This window comes from Moschus berezovskii, chromosome 7 (assembly GCF_049115385.1).
Source record: "Moschus berezovskii isolate FMDL1 chromosome 7, NW_MosBer_1.0, whole genome shotgun sequence".
Taxonomy (NCBI): domain Eukaryota; kingdom Metazoa; phylum Chordata; class Mammalia; order Artiodactyla; family Moschidae; genus Moschus; species Moschus berezovskii.
Window position 1 is genome coordinate 101,045,442 of NC_142466.1, and position 19,359 is coordinate 101,064,800.

The window sequence follows — 19,359 nt, forward strand, 5'->3', positions numbered from 1 at the left end:
ATAAAAGCTCCCAGATCCTTAAGAGCCAAAGAACCCTGGCAGAAACAAATGTGTAAGTGCTCTGAAGGGACCCTTTCACAACTCGGGGCATAAGAGACTCCCATAAACCAAACAACCCCATCCAAGAACAGCACCATGGGAGGAAACAAATCACTATGAGTAAGAGTCAGCAACTGTTGCAGAGTTAGGAACTCAAAAAGCTTGAAATAGTAGAAGTACCTAAGAAAAGAAGATAAAGATATTTAACTTGACTAAGGAGGCAAGATAATAGAAATCAGAAGGAAAATATAAGCAGATTTCACAAGGAACCAAACAACGAGTAGTACTGAAGACAGTGTGCTCAGATGCATCTGCCTCTTTGCGTCCCATGGATTGTAGCATGCCAGGTTCTTCTGTCCATGGTATTTTCCAGGTGAGAATACTGGAGTGGGTTGCCATCCCCTACTCCAGAGGATCTTCCCAACTCAGGGATTGAACCCGCATTTCTCTTGTCTCCTGCGTTAGCAGGTAAATTCTTTACCACTTGCACCACGTGGGAAGCCCACTGAAAACATTGTCATTGAAATGAAAATAAATGTGTCTACGTGAAAGAATATAATCACCTTTTTTAGTCTTCATTTTAAAGTATGCTCAGTTGGCATGCTTTCCAAGCTTTCCAGATTGGTTTTATTTGGTGTATTCAAAATGTGCTGCTACTCAATACAATTTTGCAATATGAACTTCAGTTCTTCCCACTGAACCCAAAATTAATCTCTTAACAAAATGAACCAAACTTTCCTTATTTCTGCAATGAAGGTAAAATTCTTTCTCCCCCGCCGCCCCCCCCCATCCTAAATTCCAGCAAAAGAGGATTGACTCAGTTACACAGAATTTTGTAGGACTCCAAAATTAGAAAAGTGAGGCTTTGGGAAGTGAGTCCCTCCCAATACCCTGGAAGAGAAGATCAAATCTTTTTCCTAGGTCCTGTTTTATTTATCAGTGTCCTTGCTGGTACCACTGCCTTCTACATAAGGACAAAGACTCCACCTGCCCACGAGTGTTCAAGCTTTCAAAAGCTTTTTTTAAAAACTTAATTTATTTTTGGTTGTGCCGGGTCTTCGTTGCTGCATGCCGGCCTTCTCTAGTTGCAGTGAGTGCAGCCTACTCTCTAGTTGTAGCCACAATAGGCTTCTCATTGTGGTGGCTTCTCTTGTTGCAGGACACAAGGTCTACTGTGCACAGGCTTCAGTAGTTGCAGCACACGGGCTCAGGAGTTGTGACCCATGGGATTAGTCACCCCATGGCATGAGGAATCTTCCAAGACCAGGGACCAAACCTGTGTCCCCTTCATTGACAGGCAGATTCTTAACCACTGAACCACAGGGAAGTATTCAAATACTTTTGATTCACAGTGATGAAACAAGAACCGTGTTTATTTATTTATACTGTTTCTATTATACTATTTATACTGTTTCTACCCTATACTCCACGGACTTGAGTTTGAACAAACTCTGGGTTTGGAAGGACAAGGAAGCCTGGTGTGCTGCAGTCCACGGGACTGCAAAGAGTTTGACACTATTTAGCAACTGAACAACAACCCCATAGTCTATCTTTACTTCCACTCCTCATCTCTCCACATTAAAGGGGTTTTAGTGGCTTCAAGCCTTGGTGTTCTCCACTTCTCTATGGTGATCTCAGGGGCCAGTTTTAACTAAGCCATTAGAGATTTCCTTAAGTTCATCGGTACTAACTGTAATTTGTTAGTGCTTTGGATATGCTCTAAGACTAAAACTGCTGTAGACCTCTCCTTTTATAGGCAATTTTCACTACAATAATTACTTTTAGTGGAAGTAGTTAGATGTGTCTATTTTTATAACCAGAAGTCCTTATACAGCAAAAGTGTAGTTGTATGTATTTTTTCCATCCATTTGACTTAAATAATATCAGCTGGTTATTAATTTATTAAAATAGTGCAAAGGGTAACAATGTCTGTCCTAACACTTACATTTTCATCCCAAAGAACTATTTATTTCACAACTTGATAAAATCCACATTAGGGTCTGTTGGCAAATTAAAAATTCTTCATTCTCAAAGAGATGAAATGAGGAGGACATAGTTGAAATGTATTTAAGACTGAAGAGAATCAATACAAGTAAAGAGCTGTGGAATATAGGAGATGAAGGAATTACCATAGACAAAGCTAAGTGTTAGTCACTTAGTAGTGTCCCCCTCTTTGCAACCCCATGGACTGTAGCCTGCCAGGCTCCTCTGTCCATGGGATTTCTCAGGCAAGAACACTGGAGTGGGTAGCCATTCCCTTCTCTAGGAGATCTTCCCAATCCAGGGATCAAACCCTGGTCCCCTGCCTAACAGGCACATTCTTTACTATATGGACCACTATGAAATAGGAACAAGACAAAGATAACTGCTTGAATAAATGATGTTAGGCCTGCAACGACTAACTTACCTAAGTGGGTGAGATAAGAGTAAATAATTTTTCTTATACAAACAGAAAACCCCCACGGAAGTTTTAATTCTCCCAAGTAGAAAAGATTTTCTAATCAATGGCCCATTCTTGGTAGCTTGACTGGTGTCCAATACTGCAAAGTCAATTGAGGCCAATAAAGCAACTTTAAATATACAACGTAAAATAGCTAGCTGGCCGCATCATCTCTTATACATCACCTAGGGAAAGCACCATAGAGCACTATGAAGCTATGTCCTTCCTAACTCATTAGTATCAACATGCTTAACTGAGTAAACTGGCTGTTTTTTTTTTTTTTTTAAGAAAAACACACACTGATAACAGCATCTGTTATTACTAGCACTGGAGTCTGTACATGAAGAGAAGTAAACATACTAGCTCCGGAGCAAGACTGCGTGGAAACAAACCTCAGCTTCCCCGCTTGCTACTTGGAAATAAGTTGCTTAACCTGTGACTCAGTTTGCTCATTTGTAAAATGAGAACAATAACACGGATTTCATAGGGTTGCTAAGATTTTAAAAAGCGCCTGAAACGCAACCTGGCATCAATAAATATCAGCTGTTATAAGGTGTTCCCCCTAAACTTCTCTGAAATGTTAGTTCTGCCATTGCTTATCATTGCACAGCTTTTCAGAGAAACGAGGGGAACTCCTATTCGTCCAGCCTCTACTATCAGCCCCACTCAACTTCTCCCGCGTGCGCTGCGTAACTCCGGTCACAGCCTTATCGGCCCTTTGGGACAGGAAACCGGAGCCCGCCAGGGTCTTTGGCCGGCGAGGGGCGGAGCCAGAACGCGAGCCACAGTCCTCGGAAGTTCGTTCGGCGCCGCCCCAGCCGCAACAAGGTGCGGCTTCCATTTAGAGGACCCTGGGCCAGCCCAGGGGGATTCTGAGGCAGAGCGAGGAGACGGACGCGAAGGCATCTGCCTCGGGTACTCGGAGACCACGGGGGCCTGCTCCCCTGAGTCCCGCCGGGCCTGAGAGGAGGCGGGGCTTCCCGGGCGCGACGGCGGCCAGACCCGGCCTGCGGCAGGGCGGGGCCGGCGAGCGCGAGGCCCCCAGGCTGAGGTGCGGGGCTGCCCGAGGTGTGCCTGATACCGAGCTCAACATTCGCCGCCAGCTTCTTTAGTCCTCGGGTCCGACCCGTCGCTTTTCCTGAGCCTACCTTCTCGACCTTCTTGTCTCTCTCTTTGTCCCTTTAACTGCTTAATGGAAGAGAAAAATGAAACCTTTAAGTCAGGCACCTCTGAGGCACCTGCCAATAGAATAGGTAGTGGAGGTGGGGTCCTGTGCTCGCGCCGAAATTCAAAGGCAAAAATAGTTCCGCCCCGGTGCCGCGCGCGGGGCAAATGTAGGAGCAGCCTTGGTGGCGTTCGCCTCTTAGCGCCCGAAGTCGGGCGAGACTGTCGCGCTCTCCGCCCGAGCGACTAGGAAGAGCTTCGGCGGCGCCTCAAGCCCAGGCGACCTGACGCAGCGGCGAGGCAGGTGCGTGCGCGCGGCCGGTTGGGCCTAGCCGGGCATCCCTGGCGGGAAATGCGCGTCGGAGGCTGGGGAGCAGGCTAGCAAGGAACTTCAGAGAAAATTTAGCCCTAAAGGGATTCCTGGCAGAATGACTAGTTCCTGTCCAACCTTGGAGTAGGGCGAGGAAGGGTTGACAGAAAGGCCTGGCGGGGCGAGGGACGAGGCTGAGTAAAAGCAGAAGCCTTCAGCACTTTATCTGGGGTACATCTACTGACATTTAAGAAATATTTACAGACCCCCGACCCATCGCGCGCCTTCGAGTTAGGCAGTATTCCAGCAAACAACGGTGAATGTAGAAGATACTACGGAAGATTACATTATGATAGGTTGGGTAGAGCAATAAATAAGTACTGATTAGTGTCGGCTGTAAGTCCGTGAATGAAAAAGAAAGCAGAGGGAGGGGATGGGTAGAGGGTACTTTTTTTATATACGAGAGTCGGAAAGGAACCTAGTGAGGTGACGTTTGAGTAAAGGCGTGAGTGATATAAAGGAGAGTGAGCCACGTCAGTGTCCGGGAAAAGTGCTTTCTGGGCAAAGGGGATGCGATGGTAAATGATCAGTAATCTGTGTTAGCTGGAGTATGATAATGGTGGAAGATTATAAGCCTGGAGAAGCAGGTGGTGGGCTTCCAGGTTCAGTTAACTTATGCGTGTGTGCGTGCTAAGTCACTTCACTCGTGTGTCTTTGCGATCCTATGGACTGTAGCTCACCAGGCTTCTCTGTGCATGGGGATTCTCCAGGAAAGAATCCTGTAGTGGATTGCCCTGCCCTCCAGGGGATCTTTCCGACCCAGGGATGGAACCCATATCTCCCGTGGCTCCTGCGTTGCAAGAGGATTCCTTTATCGCTGAGCCACCGGGGAATCCCAGTTAACTTCTAAATAGAGGCTAATTCTTGTATGTTTGGGAATAGCTTAGTAAGTGGCTGTTTTATTTCTATTGCGCTGTCATTCTTATGGTTTAGTCTATTTAGTATGATTCCAGTTTTACATTCCACTTATGCGTTGTTTTTCTGTTTTGTACAGAACTGCTTTGTGGCTTGATTTCTAGCAGAGATTTACCTGTCCAAGTCAGTAGAGAAAATGCACATTAAGTCAATCATTCTTGAGGGATTCAAGTCCTATGCTCAGAGGACTGAAGTCAATGGTTTTGACCCTCTATTCAATGCTATCACTGGTTTAAATGGTAGTGGAAAATCCAACATATTGGACTCCATCTGCTTTTTGCTGGGCATCTCCAACCTGTCTCAGGTAAAGTGTAAACTTTCTGATTTATGTGAATTTAAGTTTGAGGAACCTCAAGGGAATCTTTATATTTGCATTTTTATGTGAATTATCTTCTACCTCACTGCAGTCCTTTAAAGGTAGGTATTATTACTCCATAATTTAGGTGAAAGGGTAGAAACTTAGAGGAGTTGCTTAAGGTTAATCCTCTTAAGATGTTTGAAGCAACACTGAAACTCACACATTTTCATTCCAGAGTTTGTATGCTTTCCACCTGCACCCACCCGCATTATAATGTCTTTTCAGTATCTACTATTGGGATTGAATGAATAGTGAAATTTTTAGACAGTGTCTTTCCATAAGTTTTTCAAATCAGCTCTTGTTAAGAAATGAGTTGAAAACAGTTTAGTTCAGGATTAAAAAAGTATGGAGAGAGAGGCCCATTTCAGGTCGATGCGCATTTTCTTTGCTATCCTTGCCTATGAATACTAGTACCTGTTCTTGACTTCTTAATGGATACTACATGGGTGGTTTTCCAACAGCAAGAAAACTATTTTTAGTGCTATTTTGTGCAGTAATGAGTTTTGTAACTGATAAGCTTTTCCTTTATTTTAGGTTCGGGCTTCTAACTTACAAGATTTAGTTTATAAAAATGGGCAAGCTGGTATTACAAAAGCCTTGGTGTCAATCACCTTTGATAATTCTGACAAAAAGCAGAGTCCTTTAGGATTTGAGGTTCATGATGAAATTACAGTAACAAGGCAGGTGAGTGACTACTAAATATTTGGTTACCTAAAAACTTGCATGTCTCATGCGTTTTGGCAGTACAATTACTGGAAAGTTTATGAGCAAAACTGATGGATCAAATACTGACTAGATTCCTTAAGAATATCTTGTTTTGCTTAAGCAAATTCCACCATTTACCAAGTGGATTGAAAGGGATGTGAGATGCATCTGTACAAACACTCAGCCATGCTTATTTAAACCATAAACCATGCACTTGAGTCTCTCTCTGTGCTGGAAGACCTGTAGTTCTTGGGATCTCATTGTTTTCTGAGGTAACCCATTCTATTTTTGGAAATTAGAAAGTTATTCTTATAAATTGAGCCATACCATAGTGTTGTTTCCAGGTTTTACACATAAATCCTACTTATCTTGAGAGCACCAAGAGAACATGCAATTTATTCTTTATTTCAGTATATCAGTGTTCTTCTGTAAGTCTGTTTTCTAAGCTAAATTCTCTAGGTCTTTCAGTTGATATTTAGTTGTTTTTAGGTCTTCCACTTGTCTCATCATATGGAATGCAAATTTGCTCCAGTTTTATTTATACACACGCACACACACACATATTTTAATGCTTGGCACTTCAAATTGCATGTACCAGAATTGGTCTGGCTGGGAAGGATTAAGCAGAATTGTCACTTCTTTCATTTTAAGTACTCTACTTCTGTTTTTCTCAATATGGTGTTGAAGAGTTCATGATATATTATGAATTCATATCCGATTTACTTAAAATCACTCTAAGTTGCTCATGTTATTCAGTTCAATTCAGTTCAGTTCAGTCGCTCAGTCGTGTCCGACTCTCCGCGACCCCATGAATCACATTACTTAGCCATATACTGCCATTTCTGCATCTAAGCAGGTTCTTGAAATCAGTGGAGGACCTTAACATTTGTCCCTTAAAATCTTTTTATCTTATTATAATCAGACCTTTTTTTCAATTTGTCAGAGATTTATCTTTAAAAATTCTGTTAATTCTCATTTACTCTTCATCTTAGCGTTATGTAGCTTATAGATTTCCATGTCTATGTTAAGGAAAACTCTGGTTGGAAAAAAAAAGGATTGACTAGATTGGGACAAAATCCTGTTCTCTGTCTTTAAACGTCTATCAAATAGTTACCCTTTCAGGATTTTAAGAAAACCTACTACTAATCTACCCAAAATTCCTGTCCTCTTGTGGTCTATATGACTGTTTCTTCACCAGAATTTTATTATAAAGACTTCCTCGAATTTCTTTAGGATATATTAGGATTGTTGTTCAAATATTAATAAATGGTCTACCACCCTAATACTGTCAGGAAAAGAAGTGAATTCATATTTATTTAATATTTATTAAGTGCTTGATGAGTGCTGGGCATTCTCAGATGCATTGGGAAATACAAAGAATGAGAAACAAATCTTGTCTTCAAGAACCTCAGCAAATGGGTGAGGCAGTCATACCTCCAAAATGACGATGTACATGCTGTAGTAGACTGTTATCTAGTATAAGTTGTTCTTGTTAAACCCATGCTGCAGTTCCATGATTATTCTTTTTCTTTCAAATATTCACAAGTCTTATCTTTCATTAATCGTTTTAGAATCTTGGCAAGGATTGTCACTAAAACTGCGTGTCTTTTGTTTTTGGTATTGGACTCCTTTGGAAATCAAAAAGTAGAGGAAGATGGGTCAGCCGCTGAGTATGGAAAGTTGTAGAAGAGGGTGATCAGGGATAGAAGCTACATTCTATACATCCTTGGAAACATAAAGGTGGAAGGCACCTTAAAGACGTAGTCCACTGCGTGGGAGGTTAGGAGGCCCTAGATTAGAAGCCAGTCTCACATTGTTTTTTGACCATGTCATACTTTCTTTACTATTTACTCTAGATTCATTTTATTTATCATTAGTTGGAAAAAACAAAGATAATATATTTTGGAATTTATCATCTTAGCTCAAGATATGTGTGTTCATTTATGTCTTTTGAAATTATTTCCTTTGCAGGTAGTTATTGGTGGCAGAAATAAATATTTAATCAACGGAGTAAATGCAAACAATACCAGAGTATACGATCTCTTCTGTTCTGTTGGTCTTAATGTTAACAACCCTCACTTTCTCATCATGCAGGTATTTTGTTTGTGGACCTTATATTTCTTTCATAATAGTTTTGGCATCTTTTTTTAACTTACAGGAGAAATACTTCTGTTTGGATTTTTCATTTTTTAATTTGCTCTCAGGCTGATGTTTGGGCACCTGTTAATAAATGTGGATTAGTTATTTGTACTTACATGTTCTGGTATATTATACATATGAATTTTGAAGAATATCTGGAATTAATTTTCTTTGACTTATCTTAAAGGGCTGTTGTTTTAAAAAATCAAGAGATGTTCAGTGATTATGCCAACATTTATTTACACACTTACCCATTTTAGAGTTGGAGACTTATACATCATCCCTGTCTCAGAAATACAGTCTTGAGTTAACTTTGTATTATTTATGTAATTTATATCACTGGTAAGAAAGTAAGTAGCAAAATTCTAGAATAACAAGCTACCCTTGTTCTCAGATCTTAAAAAAGAAACATCTTTTCATATAGGTGGGAGAAATAACTGCCCAAAGATTGGTATATTAGGATATAACAGCTTTAGTACAGATAAACATGTATGCCTTTAGATTATTTCTTTCTGAATTTATTGTTATTACAGTAAGTTTGTCATTTTATTTTCAGGGCCGAATTACAAAAGTGATGAATATGAAACCTCCAGAGGTAAGAGCACTCTTTAAGCACAGTAAAAATAGTAATTGTAGATATTGTCTTAATCTTTTAGGTAATCAATTTTTAAACATAATTTTTCCATTATTAAAATTCATGGGAACGTTTATTTAAGATTGATGAGTGGAGAAAATAATTTTGTTTTTTAATATTTGACACCATGCCCTAGTTTTTTTTTTAGTGATATAATGTAAACTTGCAGAGCCTTAGTTACCTCATCCATAAACAGGAGTCCATAACCTTTACCTCAAGATCTGTTCTGAGGGTTAAATCAGAATCTTTAAAAGAAGTAAAAGGAAAGTTCTAGGACCTTGTTAAGCAGTTTTTTTAATTTTTTTTTTAATGGAGATATAATAAAGTAGTCTCAGGTGTACACCAAAAAGGTTTGATATATATACAATATTCAGCATATGTGTATATCACAAAATGATCACCACAGTTTAGTCAACATTGATCACTGTATCAGTGTGTTACATTGATGTGATCATCTTTCAGAATTTTTTTTGAAGATGAGCACTTTTAAATTATACTCTCTACAGTTTTCAAATATGCAGTTAAATATTATCAGCTATAGTTACCATGCCGTACATTACATCCCTAAGACCTTTTATTTTATAACTGGCACTTTTAACTTTTGCTCACCACCTATCCCCCACCTCTGTCAGCCACCGGTCTGTTTTCTGTATCTGTGAGTTCAGTTTTAGAGCCTACCTATTAAGTGGAATTACACTGTATTATTTTTCTGTCAGACTTATTTTACTTCGTATAATGCCCTTGTGTTCTATCCATGCTGTTGCAAATAGCAGGATTTCCTTTTTGTATGCCTAAATAACATTCTATTTATTTTATATATATAAATATTATATTCTTTATTCGTTCATCCATCAGTGGGCCCTTAGGTTGTTTCCATGTTTTTACTGTTACACATGATGTTGCAGTGAACATGGAAGTGCAGATATCTTTTCAAATTAGTGTCCTTGGTTCCTTCAGATAATTGTCCCGAAGTGGAATTATTGGATCATATGGTAGTTCTATTTTTAATTTTTTGAGGAACCTCCATGGTATTTCCCATAATGGATACACTAGTTTACAGTCCCACAAACAGTACACACGTTTTCCTTTTTCTCCACATCCTCACCAGTCTTTGTTATTTTTTTGTCTTTTTGATAAAAGCCATTCTAACAGGTGATGTCTCATTGTGGTTTTGATTTGTATTTGTGGATGGTTTCCTTTCCTATGCAGAAGCTTTTTAGTTTGATGTAGTCCTGCTTGTTTATTTTTGGTTTTAGTGCCTTTGCTTTTGGTATCAAATCCAAAAAATAAAATCATCACTAACACAGGTGTTGGGAGCTTAGCACTTACTTTTTTTCTAGGAGTTTTATGTGCCCATACAGTATTAAAAGAAATTTTGGTTTTAAAGTTGCTTTTCTTAGCTGGTGTTCCATGTCAGAGTTAAACCCTATAAGAAGAGATTTGAGTGAAATTAATTCATTAGATATAATGGATTGCTTTTAAAACATTAAGACTTAATTTTTTTGGAGCCCCCTTGAGAAGAGTTAATATGAAGAAATAAATATTTTGTGTAAGAGCTAAAGGCTTTTTTGGTATTTTTATCTATGGAGAAGAACTAAAAGGATGACTGATAATTGATGATACTAGTCTGGTTTAACCATAGGTCACACTTAATTTCTTCAGATAACATCTTAAGGGAAAAATTCTCATTCAAAATCTGCCCAATATATAGAAATCAAATGGGTTTTCAGAGAAATAATCCTCTTGAGGTAGGGATTGATAGTGATTAGAAGCTTCTGATAAAGGAGTGCAAAAAAATTATCCTTATAAAATTATAATTAGTGTTTGCCCTTTTCAGTGTACTCACATGAATTACTTTACTTTTCAATGACAGAGATACTTTCAGTCCTCAGCAGATGAAGAAAGAGAGGAACAGGGAAAACTAAATTACTTGCCCAAGTTCTTAAAGTATATGCCACAGTTGGAATGTAAATGTTAGGCCATGCTTCATCCTTGTAGGAACAAAACAGCTAAAGTCTCACTTGGAACAGTTTTAAGTAGAAATTTATAAATTGAAATATTGTTTAGCTTTTACTTTCTTCTTATATTTGAAGGAAAAGAGAAGGAATTACTGGCTTCAGTTTTCAAAGATATGTACTCTGAAACCTCAGTGTAGCATAAAGTTTGATTTTAGAATTGGAGTGAAGGCCAGAAATGTTTGTTGAATCTTAGGGTTATAGATAATATGTACTTTTTTTTTTTATGTACTTAACTGTTATGGTCCTTAACTATTTTGTTAAGATGCTTCATGACTTTAAGGCCTTACGTAATATCGTAATGTAAATTCCAATGAGACTCACTGGCTTTGATTCTTAAAACACTAATGCAATCATCTTTCCAGATTTTGTCCATGATAGAAGAAGCAGCTGGAACCAGGATGTATGAATACAAAAAACAAAATGCTCAGAGGACTATAGAAAAAAAGGAGGCTAAGCTGAGAGAAATTAAGACGGTAATTAAATTTATATAAAACATTTTTAGGGAAGGGAGTACTTTTCTTTTACAGTTTCTCTGCTGTAAAAGGGAAATTTTACACCTGTCCTCTCCTCAGCCTTTGTTCAGTTTTCCTTAGTCTTCTCCCTTTTATATTTCCTTAATGGTACTTCACATACTCAAAAATAGTTTTTCCTTTATTTTCCAGATACTTGAAGAAGAAATTACTCCAACCATTCAAAAATTAAAAGAGGTGTGTACTATATATGTGAGGACAGCAGCTAGAATGTCTCTCAGAATTGGTGATGCATCCATGGTGATACACATGGGGGTGACATGTGTACCGCTCCCAGAACTGTTTCCTGGAGATGAGATAAGGAGTTAGAGTTGATAGTCCATGCTCAACCTTCTGCTTATAGAGGACAGTGCACTTCATATCTGTTAAGTCATAATGGTTTTAGAGATTGCCTGTCATAATCTCAGAAAACAACATGCCAGATTTTCATTCTTTGTTGAAGACAAGTGTAAATCTAAATTTTCCTGGATAGTTAGAATTGAGTGGAATAAATATTTCTTAAAGATATGGCACTGTTAGAAACTTGGTAGAGTGAGTAACTTCTAGGGTAAGAGGGGCTGTCGTTGCGATTACTGCTGTCAAGGCAGTTAGTAGACAATAGGCATTGAAACGGATGGCTGTTTTCTCTATAATCCTTACATTTCTGACATCATATCACTGTTCCAGTGAAAGTATTTTAAATCACATATTTAGAAATTTCTTAAATGTTCATTAAAATTTGATGTTTCTCAAGCTCTCTTCTGAATCCATACAGTAGCATAGATGTAATTGGAAAAACTGAAAAATTGTGAACTTGAAGGTTCTGCCTTTTGTGTGTATGATTTAGTAGAAAACAATGAATCACGAGTTTAAACCTAGTTGTCATATTTTTCTTTTTGCCAAATTCTATATCTGATAATATGAAGAGCTCATTTAATCACCCTGAATTTGTTTCTTCATCTGCAGATTAGGAATTTTCATTGTTAACTTTGTCCTAGTAGGTCCCAGTGGGAATCAAGTTTAGTAATATGTGAGCAGGTATTTATAAATAGTTATATAAATGAATGTAGGGTGGGCATCTTGGTAATAGTACTACAAAATACATTTAATAGTATATCTTCATGGTTTTATAGTTTTATAGACTTATTCCCACCAGTCTGTGAATCTTATGTCCATATTTCGTTGTTAATCCCAACTGTGTGGTTATATTTGAGAAGAAATAGCCACAAAGAATTCACTAAAGATGATATTATGCTATCTAAAAAACCATAGTTCTAATGTTGTTTGAAGTTTCTTAAAATTAATAGTCCATAATTATTCAAATTTAAGACAAAATCTGTTATATTTATTGTGTAATGGGAAATTTTTTATGTGTTGCTGTATTTAAATTCTTTCCAAATTTGTTTAAAAATATTAATGTAGAGTTATACTTTTATGGTGATTTCTCTTTTAGGAAAGATCTTCCTACTTGGAGTACCAAAAGCTATTGAGAGAAATAGAACATCTGAGTCGCTTATATATAGCTTATCAGTTTTTGCTGGCTGAAGATACTAAGGAACGCTCAGCTGAGGCATTAAAAGAAATGCAGGATAAAATTATGAAGCTTCAAGAAGAAGTGTTTGAGAATGATAAAAAAATAAAAGCACTTAGTCATGAAATAGAAGAGTTGGAAAAAAGAAAAGATAAGGTCAGACATGTGTAAGAATAATAATACACTGAAAAATAATAAATAATGTATAGTAACTTTCAGATTTACTGGGCATTGTGTTCTCTATTGAAAAAAATGTATCTTAATGTATGATAATGATACAGTTTCAGTTCAGTTCAGTCATCCAGTTGGGTCTGACTCTTTGCGACCCCATGGACTGCCGCACGCGAGGCCTCCCTGTCCATCACCAACACCCGGAGTTTACTCAGATTCATGTCCATCGAGTCGGTGATGCCATCCAGCTATCTCATCCTCTGTCATCCCCTTCTCCTGCCTTCAATCTTTCCCAGCCTCAGGGTCATTTCAAATGAGTCAATTCTTCACATCAGGTGGCCAAAGTATTGAAATTTCAGCACTGAATTCCTTTAGGATGGAGTAGTTGGGTCTCCTTGCAGTCCAAGGGACTCTCAAGAGTTTTCCAACACCACAGTTCAAAATCATCAGTTCTTTGGTGCTCAGCTTTCTTTATAGTCCAACTCTCACATCCATACATGACTACTGGAAAAACCATCGCTTTGACTAGACGGACCTTTGTTGGCAAAGTAATGTCTCTACGTTTTAATATGCTGTCTAGGTTTGTCAAACCTTTCCTTCCAAGGAGCAAGAATCTTTTAGTTTCATGGCTGCAGTCACCATCTGCAGTGATTTTGGAGCCCCTAAAAATAAAGTCTGTCACTGTTTCCATTGTTTCACCATCTATTTGCCATGAAGTGATGGGACCAATTGCCATGATCTTAGTTTTCTGAATGTTGAGTTTTAAGCCAACTTTTTCACTCTCTTTCACTTTCATCCAGAGGCTCTTTAGTTCTTCACTTTCTGCCATAAGGGTTGTGTCACCTGCATATCTGAGGTTATTGATATTTCTCCCAGCGATCTTGATTCCAGCTTGTGCTTCATCCAGCCCAGCATTTCTCATGATGTACTCTGCATATAAGTTAAATAAGCAGGGTGACAATATACTTGACGTACTCCTTTTCCTATTTGGAACCAGTCTATTCCATGACCTCTTCTAAATGTTGCTTCTTGACTTGCATAGAGATTTCTCAAGAGGCAGGTCAGGTTGTCTGGTATTCCCATCTCTTAAGAATTTTCCACAGTTGTGATCCACAGTCAAAGACTTTGGCATAGTCAATAGATGTTTTTCTGGAACTCTCTTGCTTTTTTGATGATCCAGCGGATGCTGGCAATTTGATCTTTCTTTGGTTCCTCTGCCTTTTCTAAATCCAGCTTGAACATCGGGAAGTTCATGGTTCACGTAGCTGTTGAAGCTTGGCTTGGAGAATTTTGATCATTACTTTACTAGCATGTGAGGTGTGTGCAATTGTGCGGTAGTTTGAGCATTCTTTGGCATTGCCTTTCTTTGGGGTTTGGAATGAAAACTGACCTTTTTCAGTCCTGTGGCCATTGCTGAGTTTTCCAATTTTCTGGCATATTGAGTGCAGCACTTTCACAGCATCATCTTTTAGGATTTGAACTAGCTCAACTGGAATTCCATCACCTCCACTAGCTTTGTTCATACTGATGCTTCCTAATGCCCACTTGACTTCACGTTCCAGGATGTCTGGCTCTAGGTGACTGATTATACCATCGTGATTATCTGGGTCGTGAAGATCTTTTTTGTATATTTCTTCTGTGTATTCTAGCCACCTCTTCTTAATATCTTCTGCTTCTGTTAGGTCCATGCCATTTCTGTCCTTTATTGTGCCCATCTTTGCATGAAATGTTCCCTCCCTTGCTATCTCTAATTTTCTTGAAGAGATCTCTAGTCTTTCCCATTCTTTTGTTTTCCTCTTTCTTTGCATTGATACTGAGAAAGACTTTCTTATCTCTCCTATTTAGAACTCTGCATGCAAATGAGTATATCTTTCCTTTCTCCTTTGCTTTCTCTTCACTTCTTTTCACAGCTGTTTGTAAGGGCTTCCTCAGAAAACTTTTGTGCCTTTTTGCATTTTTTTTCCTTAGGGAAAAATGTTACAATGTTACGAACCTCCATCCATAGTTCTTCAGGCACTCTGTCCATCAGATCTGATCCTTTGACTATTTCTCACTTCCACCCTATAATCGTGAGGGATTTGATTTAGGTCATACCTGAATGGTCTAGTGGTTTTCCCTACTTTCTTCAATATAGGTCTGAATTTGTCAATTAGGAGTTCATGATCTGAGCCACAGTCTGCTCCTAGTCTTGTTTTTGCTGACTATATAGAGCTTCTCCATCTTTGGCTGCAAAGAATATAATCAATGTGCTTTGGTATTGACTGACTGGTGATGTCCATGTGTAGAGTCTGGAGTTTATTAAAAATAAATATATACTAATTATACCCTAACAAGTTTTTAAGTACATTGATTGAATTGGATGCATTTGATTATAGGAAGTTGGAGGTATACTTCGATCTTTAGAAGATGCTCTTACAGAAGCTCAGCGAGTTAATACTAAATCTCAAAGTGCCTTTGATTTCAAGAAGAAAAATCTGGCAAGTGAAGAGAACAAACGCAAAGAATTGGAGAAAAATATGGTAGAGGTAAGCAAATGAGAAGTGCAATTTAATTCCAGTAATAAACATTCCTCCATTCCGTTAATATTTATTGAGGGCATGCTGTGGACCCAGGGTAATTGTTTAGGCTAGGATGTAGCAACTGACAAAATGACGATAATGAACAGAATGCCTTGTGGGTCTTCATTCCAATGAGGAAAACTATGATAAAGAAACTAAGTGAAATATGTAGTATGTTATATAGTGGTAACTGATGAGAAAAAAAATAAAGCAATGGATAGGGTTAGTATTGGGCAGAGAGGTGCAGTTTGGAATTTTAAATTGGGTAGACATTAAAGGTCTTTTTGGGAGGCCTCTATTTCATTAGAGACCTGAAGGTGGTCAGAGAATAACGTAGATAGATTGGGAGGCTGTGGGGGAAGATGTTCCAGACAAAAGAGCAGCAGTTGCCCCAAGTGCCTAAGGTATTGGAAAAGCAGAGAGAAGTAAAGCTAGTTACCACTGAGTAGTAGAAATGGGGTGTGATATCACATGTGGTTTTGCAAAATACGTGAAGGACTTTGCCCTTTATTCTGAGTGGCATGGGAAGCTGCTGGAGTTGGTTGAGCGCAGGGGTGACATTTTAATATTTTAGTAGTACTGTTCTTGCTGTTTTGAGGATAAATTAAAAATAAAGGAAAGAAGTAGTGAAACCAGGTAGTAGTTGGTAGTCCAGGTGATAGTCCTTGCATAGATGCAATAGAAGGTGGAATATTAGAGAAGTTGTGGGATTTTATGTGTACCCTACTTTAAGGGTAGGTCCAACAGAGATACCCAGCAGATTTTTTTAAATTGAAGTATAGTTCATTGGTTGAGAATGTTGTTTTCTGCTGTACAACAAAATGACTCAGTTATACATGTATTCTTTTTATTTTCTTTTCCATTATGGTTTATCACAAGATATTGAATGTGGTTCCCTTTGTCATACAATAAGACCTTGTTGTTCATCCATCCTATACATAACAGTTTGTACCTGCTAATCCCAAACTCCCAGTCCTTCCCTCCCCTTCCACCCTTCCCCTTGGCAACAAGTCTGTTCTCTATGTGAGTCTTTCTATTTTGTAGATAAGTTCATTTGTATCGTATTTTAGATTCCACATATAAGTGATATCATGATGTTTGTCTTTCTCTTTCTGACTGACTTCACTCAGTATAACCTCTAGGTCCATTCCTTGGTACCCATTGGTCCAATGGCAATTTTTCATTCTTTTTAATGTCTGAGTAATATTCCAGTGTGTGTGTGTAACATCTTCTTTATCAGTTCATCTGTCGATAGACATTTAGGTTGTTTCCATGTTTTTGCTGCTGTAAGTAGTGCCCAGCAGATTGGTGTCTGAATATGAAAGAGGACTGAAGGATAACTCCAGAGTTCTGTCGTTGACAGTTTGAAATATGGTTACCATTTGTTGAATGGAGAATGATAGACTTATTTGATAATTGAAAATATGAACTTTGAATCCAAGTTAGAAATGCAAATCAAAATACATATTTTAGCATGCACCAGGGCTAGTGGTCAGACTTCTTTATATATACTCATTTCTTCAGTGATCCCATCCAGCCCTGTACCCCTCAGTACCATCTACATGTTGATGCCTTTCAAACCTATAGTTAACCTTGACTCCTTCTTTGAAGGACTCATTTGTCCAGCTATTTAATTGACATTTTTATATGGATGACTTTAAAAAATCTAATACTTAACATATCCAAAGTAGAACTCTTAAATTTTCCTCACCTGCCCAAACCTGCCTGAGCTACTGAATTTTCCTGATGTAAGTAATGATGCTGTTCACTCCAGAACCTTGAGTCCTGAATTTTCCTCTTTCTCCCAACCCTGTGGTATTTAATTCATTGACAGATTTTGTTGATTTTAAAAGTATATCCAGAATATCCATATATATATGTATATCCAGAATTCAGCCGCCTTTCACACCTCTTTAACTCCTCACGTGGTTCCTGCCATCACCTCCCAGGAAGGTACTCAGTAGTGTCCTCACTAGCTGCCTTTTTTTTACTTGCTGACTGTTCAGCCATAGTTCCTCCAATACCCAAACATATTCCTCAGAGCTAGGCAAGTGTACCATCCCCCTAGGATTAGCATGGTCACACCTTTTGTTTCATTTAGGTTTCTGCTCAAAGTGTCATCACAAAAAGGCCTTTCCTCATCATTCTTAATGATGTTCCATCATTTTTTGCTTTATTTGTTTATTATGTCTTCCACCTTAGAAATGTAGGCTCCCTGAGGACCGTGAGTCTTTAATGTCTAGAATAATGCCTAGTACATGGTAAATATCTAATAAATACCCAGTGAATCATGAATTAAGTGAGCCAAATTTCTGATCACTTTCATGTAAATATGACTAGATTTTTTTCTTTTTCTTTTAGTGCTGGTATCTTGTATAGCATTTAGTATCTGGTTATTAGAATTTAAGTGAGAGTGTTAGTCTTTCAGTCGTTCCAGCTCTTTGTGATCCAATGGACTGTAGCCTGCTAGGCTCTTCTGTCCATGGAATTCTACAGCAAGAAGACTGGAGTGGGTTACCATTCCCTTCTCCAGAGGATCTTCCTGACCCAGGGATTGAACCGGGGTCTCCTGCATTGCAAGCAGATTCTTTACTTACTGTATGAACCACCAGGGAAGCTGTTCCCATAATAATTTAATACTTAAATTTTATGGCCTTTAATAGTTTATAAAAGTATTTTCATATACATGATCTTAATCCTGAAATTTCTTTTATGCTTGGGGTAGAGTGGATATTATTTCAGTATTATAGCTTTAGAACCTGATTTTTAGTTGTTTCAGGTGGTTTGTTTAAATTTGCAATAATATTTTAACTCATTCTCTCTCAAATTTGACTATAACATGGAATGAAGGTATTTCTATTAGGATAAGAGGGACATTTATTCTAAAAACTGAGAAATTTCAAAATGGAAAGAAAATATTTAAAATTATGGTTAAATTACTATGTTTACTTCAAATTGGTATAAAATTTGATGACATTAAAGGTATATATGTTTCAGTGGTTTTCTAAAATACTTTCCAATTTCAAACTCTTCCTAAAGGATTCTAAAACTTTAGCAGCAAAGGAAAAAGAGGTTAAAAAAATAACAGATGGACTAAGTGCCCTTCAGGAAGCAAGTAATAAAGATGCTGAAGCTTTGGCCACTGCACAGCAGCACTTTAATGCTGTTTCCGCTGGTCTGTCCAGTAACGAAGATGGAGCAGAAGCAACTCTTGCTGGTCAGATGATGGCCTGTAAAAATGACATAAGTAAAGCTCAGACAGAAGCCAAACAGGTAAGTATAGACAGAACTATGTGATTGCAGTTTTTATTTCTTTATTATTATTTTATTTTTTATAAGCTCCTTCACACTATGCTTTGGCAGTTGTTAAAATGTTGAAAACACTCAGATAACTATCAAGGAACTTGTTTGTTACATTCGGCTGCTGATTAGCACCTAAAACAATGAAATTCAAGTATACTGATCGCTACCTATTGACAGTGTCAGTATAAGATGCCATAAAGCATAAAATACCTTTATAGATTAATTGAAATTTTAAGGGCAATAAATGCTCTGTTCTGTTGTTAGCATTGCATGGAATACTTGAGGTTAGTGTATTTGTTTTCATCTTTTTGGTATTTTATTGTCATTATAAAGTTGAAGTTTTAAGCTTTAATAGGAATACAAAAACATCATCTTCATTTATATGCCTGCCACACTTCGTTTTTTAAAATTTTTGTGTCTGAAACTTTGTAATGTCCTCCTTGGATGTATTGATATCGCTGCCTTCCGTTTATCCCCATTCCAATCTTTGGTTTCCCTGCTCTGA

The 19,359-nt window shown here is 38.0% G+C and overlaps 1 protein-coding gene across 1 annotated transcript in view; it reads left to right on the forward strand.

The window, feature by feature from the left end:
- Nucleotides 1-3,605: 3,605 nt before the first annotated feature.
- The window catches only part of SMC2 (structural maintenance of chromosomes 2), a 52,317-nt gene continuing 36,563 nt past the window's right edge, over nucleotides 3,606-19,359 (forward strand). Inside the window, exons 1-10 of the mRNA XM_088838217.1 lie at nucleotides 3,606-3,947; nucleotides 5,008-5,232; nucleotides 5,821-5,970; nucleotides 7,963-8,085; nucleotides 8,687-8,725; nucleotides 11,145-11,255; nucleotides 11,445-11,489; nucleotides 12,745-12,978; nucleotides 15,369-15,518; nucleotides 18,591-18,824. Of these exons, the coding sequence (XP_088694343.1) occupies nucleotides 5,065-5,232; nucleotides 5,821-5,970; nucleotides 7,963-8,085; nucleotides 8,687-8,725; nucleotides 11,145-11,255; nucleotides 11,445-11,489; nucleotides 12,745-12,978; nucleotides 15,369-15,518; nucleotides 18,591-18,824 (1,254 nt within the window). The 5' untranslated portion in view covers nucleotides 3,606-3,947; nucleotides 5,008-5,064. The remainder of the gene's footprint in view (nucleotides 3,948-5,007; nucleotides 5,233-5,820; nucleotides 5,971-7,962; nucleotides 8,086-8,686; nucleotides 8,726-11,144; nucleotides 11,256-11,444; nucleotides 11,490-12,744; nucleotides 12,979-15,368; nucleotides 15,519-18,590; nucleotides 18,825-19,359) is intronic.